This window comes from Micromesistius poutassou (assembly GCF_964030765.1).
Source record: "Micromesistius poutassou genome assembly, chromosome: 5".
NCBI classification, from domain to species: Eukaryota; Metazoa; Chordata; class Actinopteri; order Gadiformes; family Gadidae; genus Micromesistius; species Micromesistius poutassou.
Genome location: NC_140275.1, coordinates 3269309 through 3280651, shown reverse-complemented (window position 1 = coordinate 3280651; position 11343 = coordinate 3269309). Strand labels below are relative to the sequence as shown.

Here is an 11343-nt window from a genome sequence, read left to right as displayed (position 1 = left end):
TCGCCCACCCCAGGGTGGGGTGAAGCACCGACACGGAGTGTACGGTGACTTATCACCCGTGACAGGAAGGTCAAGTCTGCTAGTGCTCAGCGTTGTGGATCATGCATCACGTAGTGGGGATGACAGCGAACCCATGGTGGTCTGCAGAAGATCAGCCACATTCCTGTTACAAGGTCCGCATTGTTCTGAGCGGAGAGACTTGCATGCACATGCATGCATTTCATTATGCATTACTACATTTGAAATGGTACACATACGGTACGGTTACCATTTTATATGTATGTACTGTATATACATATGAAAGATGTAAGGTGGAGTCTTCAAACAATAGAGAACCCATTTTACTGACACTTCACAGCAATACATTGGGTTTACTGAACATCAGCCTTGAGATTTATCATTTATTTTCATGTCAGAAACGAAGCACAAGAAACGTGGATACACATGTTTGGTGTGGCGGTGGGTGTTTGCATGGTGGAGATCTGGCTACACAGATCTCAGACATCAGCGATCAGACAGATTATATAAATTTATTTATCACACTTCTATAAATATATATAGATATAGATATATGTGCACCCAATCCGATGGAGCGAGGGATGCTGATAATAAACCCTGGAAAGTATCCATGTCTTTCCTTCATTTTCAAACGCATACAACCATATTATGCCTGAGTGGTTATTTTTCAAAAATCTTCGGGGGGGGGGGCAACGTAAAAATGTTTCTCATGTACACAATATTGGTCAATAATATAGAATCATTAAAACTATAAAAGGGTGCAGTTGGAAGGCAGAGATGATGATGAACATGCCTATTCAGTAGTCAGCAGTCCGGCAGATGGCTTCATGTTGGAATGTGTGTGCAGCCCGTATTACAGCTCGTATCTCTAAGCTAAATCAGTCCATTCTTTGTTTGAAAGGAAAATTCTGTCCCGCCTCCCCGGATAAGAAACACCAAACCAAAACAGAGCGGGGAAGACGAGGGCCGGAATCCAGAATGCATTGCAGTGGCGAGGTGTCATGTGTACATGGCTCCATGTAGGTCCTCAAGTCTGTGTTCTCGCTGCCTCCTCCTCGCCTGAAAGACACAGAGAGTCCAGTTGGTCAGGGGGCCCCATTTTACCACCAGGTTAAAGAGCACCCATTTTACCACCAGGTTAAAGAGCACCCATTTTACCACCAGGTTAAAGAGCACCCATTTTACCACCAGGTTAAAGAGCACCCATTTTACCACCAGGTTAAAGAGCACCCATTTTACCACCTGGTTAAAAGTGCACTCAATTAACCACCAGGTTAAAGATCACCCATTTTACCACCTGGTTAAAGATCACCCATTTTACCACCAGTTTAAGGGTGAAGGGTTAAAGGACCACAACGAACTACAACTGTAGAGAGAAATGGGACTGAACTACCATGCTAACCATGTGTATGTGATTCCTAAGCTTCTTTGCACTCTTTCCAGCTGTTTTGCTTTTCTTGCACCTCGTTCAGTTCATTGCTTTGTTTTGAAGCTAGTCCAATGTTTTTGATGGAGTGCCTTCATTGCATCTTCCAAGACTCTTGGGATAAAAGCTTCTGTTGAGGATTAAATGTTACGTAACCCTGGTGATAAAGTAGAGGACCCATCAAAACACCATATCGCAGACAAAAGAACAATTTCAGAGCAAAGTGAACGAGGAGGACCTACCTTGTCCTTCTTGAACTCTTCATACTCTGGGTTGTCTGTGGGCAGCTCCAGACGACACAGCGGACACGAGTTGGTCTGGGATCGGAAACACCAGATTCCAAAACATGAAAATTGGCAATAGCACTTACACACAGCAGTGGTTCGAGATGAGGTGATGATGAGCTGGTGGTTGTGGAGGTGATGAGGTCATGATGATGTTTTAGAAGTCATGAGGAGGTCGTCAAGGTCGTGAGGATGATGTCAGGGGCACATTGTAGAGGTCACGATGAGCAGTCTGAAGGTCATGAGGATGAGGTCATTAAGGTTGTGAGGCGGATGTTGAGGTCAGGGTGACATTGTAGAGGTCATGATGAGGTTCTGAAGGTCACGAGGACGAGGTCGTAAGGATGAGGTTGTGAGGTCATGAGGATGATAAGGTCATGGTGTGACAGTTATCATGATGTGGTCATGGTGATAAGGTCATTAAGGTCATGAGGATGATGATGAGGGTATGGTGTGAAGGTGACGAAGAGGAGGAGCTCACCTTCCCCAGCCAGGGCAGGATACAGCCTGAGTGGAAGAAGTGTTTGCAGGGCATCTGTCGCACCGTCTCTTGTTCCTCAAACTCCAGCAGACACACAGGACATTTCAGACCTCTGTCTGTCAGAACGGCAACACAGCCGGGCTCAATCACTCAGAACGGAGGAGGTTCACACACTCAGCTCCCCTTTCTTTCAGCATCCCATCAATGTCCAACCATCTTGACAATTCTCTCTCCTTCAAATGATTCTGTGATCCTAGTTATTTTGTCATTAAACAATAAGAAGTTAAAATTATGAGGCTTGTGTATAAGAGCATTTCCTATACCACCAACAAGAGCCAATCTCTCCTCCCCCCACAAATAGAAATAGAAAAAGATATATATATGTATACATATATATACACCCTCCACCCCTACATTAACATTTAGGGCATTTAGCAGACGGTTTTATCCAAAGCGACTTACAATAACTACATCTGTTAAAAGAAAGAGAAACAATATATCGCTGTCGGTACAGTAAGGTTCATAGAACCAAGTGCCAAGCACTAACAACCGCTAGGTTAACACATTCCCCGTTTACAACAAAGAGAGCTAGGATAAGACGCTACACAATGCAAAGTACTATTTTTAAGTGCAAGAACGTACAACGTACAATAAGTGCGTCAGAGGGGCGTCTGTTCGCAGTGGTTAGCAGGTCAGTAGGCTGCAGAGCTGTGTGGCTCACCTGCTTGCTCGGCGGAGACGACCACCACACACAGGGTCCGGACCGCAGCCGTGGCAGCTGGGGGGGGGAGCCGCTGGTCCCAGTCCGACAGGTCGAAGGCGTCCGAGTCGATGTCCAGGCCCTGCATCAGAGACCTGGGGGGTGGGGGGGTTTGGGAGGGTCAGACAGGCGTGTCAGGAGGACATTGGGTTTCATTCTTTTAACATGGGGCTGTGATGGTTTCACATCATTTGTTCTCACCTGGCCAGCTCCAGGAGGGCATTCTGGCGGTACTGTTCCTCTGGGTTGGTGGGTTCACAGTCGTGCTCGTCAAAGTAGGACGCCATTGTCCTCGCCTCAATCCTACAAGACACGAGTATTATAAATGAGTAGATGGTATACAAGTATACTACGGTTTGAAGATATAAGTATCAGGGCTGCCAACTTTTCGCCGGCGTGAGATTCTGTAGAATCTTGTAATGCATACCTTATAGCAGGGTCCGTGGGTGTAAATGTTGACTGGGGGGGACGGACGGACGCGTGTTTTTTTTTTTTTTTGCCGTGAGAAATTGGATGTGTGGCGTGTGAACGTGTGTAAGCAGGCAAAAGCGGTGAAACCGTTAGAGTTGGCAGCTCTGAAGTATTATGAATGAGTACATGGTATACAAGTATACTACGGTTTGAAGGTAAGCATTATCAATAAGTACATGGTAATCAAATATACTACGGTTTGAAGATACAAGCATTATGAATAAGTGTTTGCTATAAGTATCATATTTTTTGAAGACAAGCATTATACATAAATATATGGTGTGTAAGTATACAAATGTTTGAAGACATACAAACTATAAATAAGTATTATGGCACAAGTAACAAAGACAGAAAACCTGACAACACTTTAGTAGGCCTGAAACGGTATTGAACGATACAGCATATTATGAGACCACTCTGTATTCAGGCAGTAGTTATTAATATGATGTTCGTTAATAAAATTTATAAAAACATGAGCATTGAACACAGAGCTGACTGAAGCTACATGCTAACCGAGAGGCTCTGGATATCCACCGCCAGGGGCAGACTCGGTTCATGAAAACATGAATTAGGTTTAGTAACGATTCATAACGAAGAGAGGTCGTTAGATCACGAAGTACGCTGAATATCGGAGGATTGGTTCGTAAACTGGGCAGACTAAACGAGTGACACTTACCCTAGCTTCCGGTTAGCAATGCTAACTCGCGTCACGCTTCCGGGTATGACGTGTGGGACCGCGTGACCGCTAAAAGTATTACGTTTGCATAATTACAGGCAAGGCAAGGCAACTTTATTTATATAGCACTTTTCATACACAAGGCAGACTCAAAGTGCAAAATTGTAATTATTTTAACTTTCCTACTTGTTTTCTTTGTTTTATTATTATAATTTTTTTCTTCAAACATCAGTATACTTATTTATAATTATTTTAACGTTTCGACTTGTTTTCTTTGTTTTAGTTTTTTATTCTTATCTATTCATATCTCATCTATCAGTACTTTTAAGAGTCTTGTTGAATGCAGTCAATACAACTCTTTATGCTGCCTTGTGAGCAGCAGAGGGAGAGGTTGATTCACTCCGTTTAGCTGTGATTCGCAGCATAATGCCACTAAGGTCATGAAGTTGAGTATTTTACAACCAGGCAAATAAATGTAAGTCATTGTTTCTGACTACTTGCCCATGTTTGTAGCGGTTGATTAAATGGGCTGTCAAACCACAAACCCAACAGACATAACTCTCTATTCTAAATACTATGCCTCATTCAATCAATCAACTTTATTCAAGATACAGGAAGGGCCAAAAAATAAATATATATAAAACAATACAAAACATTTAAGAAGGATGCAAATGAGGCATCAACAATTATAATACAAACACATTTAAAACACATACAAGCTTCGGGTCCAATGTTTCCAGAAGCAAGATGAGTACCTAGTGTGATGCCCCCTTTAGTTATTTGAAGGAAGGAACACATAAATGTTTATTGTGCGAACATCTCTTTCCTAACACAAAGAGCAGCACAGTGAACAACGCTGAACGCTGAATAATTCAGTGAAGATATCAGGGTGAATACAGTGGTGCAATTCACTCTCTCACCAGCAGGTGGCGCTGTATAGATCCCTCACTAAAGCATTCGTTAGTGTAGTAGGCCTACAGTACACAAACTAATGCTTTATTTAAATCCGTACATACATTTTAATAGATAGCCTGCACTAGAATCAACCGTGGCTGGTACCACTTCGACTTCTGCTATACTTATTTTTACTTATTTGTACATATTTTTATTTTTACTTCATCTTGTACTGTTGCTTCTATGGGGCTGTTGAGGAACCAAGCCTAATCATTTTTACTCATGTGTACTTGTACAATATGATCTACTAAAAGTAATTCTGATTCTGATTTAATACATGATAAAAACGTACTGTGTGATGTGTATGTTGTTATAGGTGGTGAATTTTGAAAAGGCTGTTTTGTGGGAAACTCCTTGTCGTCCGATGATGTAAGGATGAGATCTTTAGAAATCAGTAATTGGGTTAAACACTGCCTGCTCTCCAAGTCCACATGGAGAGACAACGCCTGAATACAGACAGCAGCACCAGGGACCCTGGATCACATCGCTCAGGGGTCGTTGGGTTTGGTATGAATTGTAGTGTCTCATACTGGATTACTACTATCGAAATGTAACCTATTGCTGTATGATGATAATATTAATATCAATAATATAATACTAATATATAATAATAATACAATAACAAATGAGAAAAATAAACCAAAATAGAAAGTGGAGAAAGAAGGGGACTTTCCCTAACAGTGGTCTGGGGAAAGTACATATTTTGACATAGCTGACAGATACAGAAATATGGAACATTTATTTTTTCGATATATATATATTTATTTATTGAACTGTGGGCACGACATGTTTTACATTCAGAGATCAAAAACAAACAAAAATACAAACCAGCACTGAGAATGAGAAGCCAGATAAAATTAAACACAAAAGTGTGTCTCTGTTTTGAGCTCAGTTGGCTGTTTGTTCCGCAGCGACGTTTGTACACAAAACTCATATCAACAGATCTCACAACTCTCACATCAACTCTCATATCAACAGAGCTCACAACACTCACATCAACTCTCACTTCAACAGTTCTCACAACTCTCACATCAACTCTCAAATGAACAGAGCTCATCAACTCTCAAATGAACAGAGCTCATCAACTCTCAAATCAACAGAGCTCATCAACTCTCAAATGAACAGAGCTCATCAACTCCCAAATGAACAGAGCTTATCAACTCTCAAATCAACAGAGCTCATCAACTCTCAAATCAACAGAGCTCATCAACTCTCAAATCAACAGAGCTCATCAACTCTCAAATCAACTCTCACCTCAACAGAAATCCTCAACTCTCACATCAACTCTCTCATCATCAGAGCTCTCTTTCTCTTTAAGGACTTCACACTAAAGACTTAAGACACACTTTGTTCTTAAAGTAATGAAAATGACCTCACGGCACGTTGAGATCAGTACTATAGCGATCAAAGAAAGGAAAGAGGAAGGGTTATTTGTCGTAACTGATTCTCCAACATCAGTTGTTCAGGAGTTTGCTTATTCTCCAACTGAATCACAATACCTGCCTGGGTAATGAGCCTGGGTTTACTTTCAACACAAACCAAACCGAGTGACTGTCTATTTCTTAACTGCCTTCCCCAATGATCATGTTCCTCAATAAACATAATAGAAACCCACAATATTTTGTACTTCTCCTTAATTTGTTTCACTTTCTCTGTTGAAACATTCGAGTGAAGGAAGGTCAGAAATTTTCTTTCATATTGAAAAATAAAGTCTGAAATTTGCATATAGTTAAGCCTAAACCAAAAAAAAATTTGTCACGTAATTGAACGACAATGTCAACTAGGATTGGACTGTATGGAGATTTCTACGTTTACAAAACAGGTGTTACAACTTGTTGTACATGTTCCCCTAGAACACAGGTGTTTTCTCGGTGACGTGGTGGTCAGTAAAGCATCTCTCCACCAGAACTCTGGGGAATAATGTCTTTCAGCAGAGCTCCTTAAGCAGAAGCAGCTGTTGGTACCATATTAAAAAACAAACACACACAAAGTACATACAATGAATAGGTGAGTCTTCAAAGGCGCTGTAGGTAAGATCAAGGTCATTTCAGTGTAATTAGTTGGAAATGCCGTCGCCATCCATCGGCTGTTAGTGAGTCAAATGCTTTGTGAAAAGATCTGCTCTGGTTGGATCTGCCTCAGTGTATCAGAGCATATTTTACATAGAGCGGGCTCATTCCTCACCAATCAGAGCCTGTCTCCTGATTGGTTCGGTTTCAAAATCGTTCCCTCTTCTGCTCTCTCTCTCTCCTTCCTATTCTCAAATCTTACCTACAACAGCTTTGAAGACCTTTTTACCAAACAAAAGAATGAAACAGAACGTGCAGCTTCAACACCAAAACATCGTCTCGGTCCGTCATCTCAGCCTGGCCTTTCACCAGAACTTCCTCAGGGAAGGGAACCCTTTCCTGTTAGCATCGGGTTAGCATGGAAGCTACTCCCCTCCGGCGGACCTGACGATGTAGTATATGATGATCCCTATGACGATGAGGAGGGCAGCCACCGCCACCCCCCACCAGCACCACCTTCATCTTCATGTTCTCCCAGCGCTTCTTCTGCTTCACCTTCTGGGTGGTCTTCCCGAACGTTTTACTCTGCAAGGAAAACATTAGATATTAATATTTCATATGGAGTCACTTAGCGATCGCGCTCTGTACAGTCAATTCCAATACACGTCGTTAAGGAGCCGGTCTGTGTTTGGTTAGTTAGTTAGTTTAATTAAGATGCACATACTGAAATGACGGATCAAAAGCGCAAAGGGAAACCCTACCAGCAGGAATCGAGAAACAATCCAAACGCAGGGTGGGTGTGATGGTCAGAAAACAACAAGGAAACAGTCAGCTTGTTGACATGGTGGTTGTATCGTTGTTAAGGTCGTTTAGCCAGCGGACAGACCAACATGTAACCAGATAGAGACTTCTAAGCTGACCACATACTATGCTATAAAAGTCAGAGACAAGATGGCAACGCTTCACAGAAACACAACTACAGAGAGTCAAACTACTGGTCACACATCGACCAGGGCAGTGCCCTGCAGAGCTCCAGTCAGCGGCCGGTTAAAGGCCGTCTGATGCCCAGCTCCTCTGCTCTGAGGCCAGTTAAAGAACCTCTGAGGCCCAGCTCTGAGGCTCAGAGGCCAGTTAAAGAACCTCTGAGGCCCAGCTCTGAGGCTCAGAGGCCAGTTAAAGAACCTCTGAGGCCCAGCTCTGAGGCTCAGAGGCCAGTTAAAGAACCTCTGAGGCCCAGCTCCTCTGCTCTGAGGCCGGTTAAAGCTCTCTGGCTATGAGGCCGCCTCTCAATGCCCTCACAATTTCCCTTCCTCTTTGTTGCCCTGGTTCACACGGCTCACTCACAGCAGGCCTCTCAGCCCAAGGTGATGTAACAGGCTGAAGAGGGGCATTGTGGGACTGGTGGGGACCCAGTCTGCTGACCAGCCCCAACGCCTATTCTCCCCCCCCCCCCCCCCCCCCCCCGACGGAGAGCAGGACCCCTGGCATGTCCTGGACCTCTGCGTCCCCCAGCCATCTTCAGCACACACACAATAGGAAATACCTTTCTAAAAATACCCTCATAAAACACAATCAGGATGTAAATTGTACATTTGTGTTTCCTCTCCTGCTCCACCTTACGGGGTATTTTAAGACATCAGGATAACCTCTGTGTGCTTCCCTCCTCCACACTACCAGCGTATGTCCATATATACATCCATATATACAACCATTTACATAATATATATACTTATATATATACTTGTACACTTATATATACATCCATATACATATATACATACAATATATACTGTATATATACTGTATATATGTGGATCACATGGTAGAGTGATCTGGACTGCCTCCCCGCCACTCTATTCTATACCGCAACTAACCATCTCTAACCTAAACTAACCATCTCTAACCTAAACTAACCATCTCTTCCCTATACTAACCATCTCTAACATTATACCTCAACTAACCATTTCTAACCTAAACTAACCATCTCTAACCTAAACTAACCATCTCTTCCCTATACTAACCATCTCTAACATTATACCTCAACTAACCATCTCTAACCTAAACTAACCATCTCTAACCTAAACTAACCATCTCTTCCCTATACTAACCATCTCTAACATTATACCTCAACTAACCATTTCTAACCTAAACTACCCACCTCTAACCTAAACTAACCATTTCTAACCTAATACCTAAACTACCCACCTCAGCCGCGTCCGCAACGTGTCTCCTTTCCCCCTGGGGAGACGGGGGTGTTCACATGCTGTGTGACCTTTGACCTCTGGGTGTTCACATGCTGTGTGACCCTTGACCTCTGGGTGTTGACGTGCTGTGTGACCCTTGACCGCTCACCTTGGCCAGCATGTCCTCCGCTCTGTACTCGAGGTCCTCCAGTTTGTCGGCCCGCTCGTCTGCCTTCTTCAGGTTGTCCATCATGATGCCCTTCACCTCCAACACCTCCTCCTCGGCCCTCTGCAGGCGGCTCCTACCGTTCATCTGACCCCAGGAGGAGGAGAGGGGGGAGGAGAGGGGGAGGAGGAGGAGGAGGAGGAGGAGGAGGGAGAAGAGGAGGAGGAGAGGAAGGAGGAGAGGAGAAGGATGAGGAGGAGGAGGAGAGGAGAAGGAGGAGGAGGAGGAGGAGGAGAGGAGAAGGATGAGGAGGAGGAGGAGGAGGAGGAGGAGAGGAGAAGGATGAGGAGGAGGAGGAGGAGGAGGAGAGGAGAAGGATGAGGAGGAGGAGAAGGATGAGGAGGAGGAGAGGAGAAGGATAAGGAGGAGGAGGAGGAGGGAGAAGGGGAGGAGGAGGAGGAGGGGAAGAGGAGAAGGAAGAGGAGGAGGAGGGGAAGAGGAGGAGGAGGAGGGAGAAGAGGAGGAGGAGGAAGAGAAAGAGGAGGGGGAGGAGGAGGGAGGGGGAGCAGGAGGGAGCAAAGCTTGTAATTACTAAGTGGATTTGCCCCCAAACATGTGGACCACTGGACAGAGCAGAGTAGCTATTTACATTGTAATAGTATGTGAGTAGTTCTAATATTCATTTCAGAATTAACTTGATTACTGGTTCACGAGCCAGGAAGACAACAACACTTATTGAAACCGAAAACGAAAACTGAGGGCGACATCAGGTTATTCTGGTTGTGAATATCACCCAACCAGAAGAGACAACAGCGGATTCATGTGTGCCCTGTGTGTGTGTGTGTGTGTGTGTGCGTGCGTGCGTAGGTGTGTGTGTGTGTGTGTGTGTGTGTGCGTGTGTGTGTGCGTGTGACAGGAGAGGAAGTAGTCTCTAACGGTCCTATTGGGCCCTCTCTAGCACCCAGTGCAATTTACTTTCTACACTGATGCATGTATCGTTGCTAGTTTGAACCCGGTGCAAAGCTGGTTTTCCACCGCAAGAAACAGGCACCACTACACTTGTGCCTGGAGAGGCGTGCCTGGTCTAAATGCACTAGCGGATAGCGCAGTTGGTTTTGCTATTTTGACGTGCCATGGCAGGTCGGAGGTCCAGCCTTCCAAAACTAAATCTCGTTTTAGGGTAAATGGTTGGTTAAATGATTTGGGAAAGAACAGCTGATACAGCGGTAAGTTGTACTTTTAAATCAATGCATCTGCAAACACCGTACAGCAACCACATATGTTCTTGACACAGACATCGTGTACAAGCCCATAACTTTTAGGATTGATGAGTATAGCAATTTACATGACAAATCAGTGTTTCTGAAGTTGGAGAAGAAAACGCTATTCCATATGTGAATTAGGCCTATTATTTGGCCATAAACTGAGCCTTTTGAAGTTTGAAATTCAAGTGGTCATGCATATCAACTCGTCAAGTCAAATGCGCTGGCTCTTAAAGGGGATGGGAGATGGAACTCTCGTTGGTTTATGGCACGTTACGCCAAAAACACACATACGGGTTTCAGCCCAACCCGTTTTAGATTTGCATCAGGCGCAAGAGCCATTTATCCGCCGTCATAATAGCAACAGCGCCATAGAACCGCCCACAAAGCCACTTCTGTTTTGTGCCAAAACACATGCATTTTAGACCGTTTAAATAGGGCCCATAGTGTCTTTACCCCTCTCAGGAAGCTAAAGGGAGCAGAACAGAGGTCTAAAGAGTGTGTGTGTGTGTGTGTGTGTGTGTGTGTGTGTGTGTGTGTGTGTGTGTGTGTGTGTGTGTGTGTGTGCGCGTCCGTGTGTGTGTGTCCTGTGTGACCTGTGTGTCCTTCAACATTCAGCAGTGTTTCCACCACACACACACTGCTGTAGGACT

At 44.1% G+C, this 11343-nt stretch overlaps 2 protein-coding genes across 4 annotated transcripts in view; both read right to left on the bottom strand.

Moving 5' to 3' along the window:
- Positions 1-296: 296 nt before the first annotated feature.
- Positions 297-4141, bottom strand: rnf181 (ring finger protein 181). 3 transcript variants are annotated; one of them, XM_084468241.1, is made up of 6 exons: positions 4117-4141; positions 3171-3272; positions 2931-3064; positions 2210-2325; positions 1687-1761; positions 297-1077 (listed from the first exon to the last, which is right to left on the bottom strand). In XM_084468241.1, the coding sequence occupies exons 2-6, from the start codon at positions 3254-3256 to the stop codon at positions 1018-1020; spliced, it is 471 nt and encodes a 156-aa protein (XP_084324367.1). In that variant the 5' UTR covers positions 3257-3272; positions 4117-4141; the 3' UTR covers positions 297-1017. The 3 variants fall into 3 exon arrangements, with proteins under 3 accessions (XP_084324367.1, XP_084324366.1, XP_084324368.1); XM_084468240.1 differs by lacking the exon at positions 4117-4141 and adding an exon at positions 3954-3972; XM_084468242.1 differs by lacking the exons at positions 297-1077; positions 1687-1761; positions 2210-2325; positions 4117-4141 and adding exons at positions 2326-2462; positions 3954-4084.
- A 1629-nt stretch (positions 4142-5770) lies between these two features.
- The window catches only part of vamp5 (vesicle-associated membrane protein 5), a 6909-nt gene continuing 1336 nt past the window's right edge, over positions 5771-11343 (bottom strand). The window contains 3 exon segments of the mRNA XM_084467826.1: positions 5771-7582; positions 7584-7664; positions 9432-9575. Coding sequence (XP_084323952.1) covers positions 7505-7582; positions 7584-7664; positions 9432-9575 — 303 coding nt within the window. The 3' untranslated portion in view covers positions 5771-7504.

Excerpts from the sequence above, each read along its gene's own strand:
- rnf181 (XM_084468241.1), bottom strand. The coding sequence starts at position 3,256 with ATGGCGTCCTACTTTGACGAGCACGACTGTGAACCCACCAACCCAGAG. Across the intron at positions 1,762-2,209 it reads TCCTGCCCTGGCTGGGGAAG|ACCAACTCGTGTCCGCTGTG; the intron begins GTGAGCTCCTCC and ends TTCCGATCCCAG. Across the intron at positions 1,078-1,686 it reads AAGAGTTCAAGAAGGACAAG|GCGAGGAGGAGGCAGCGAGA; the intron begins GTAGGTCCTCCT and ends TGTGTCTTTCAG.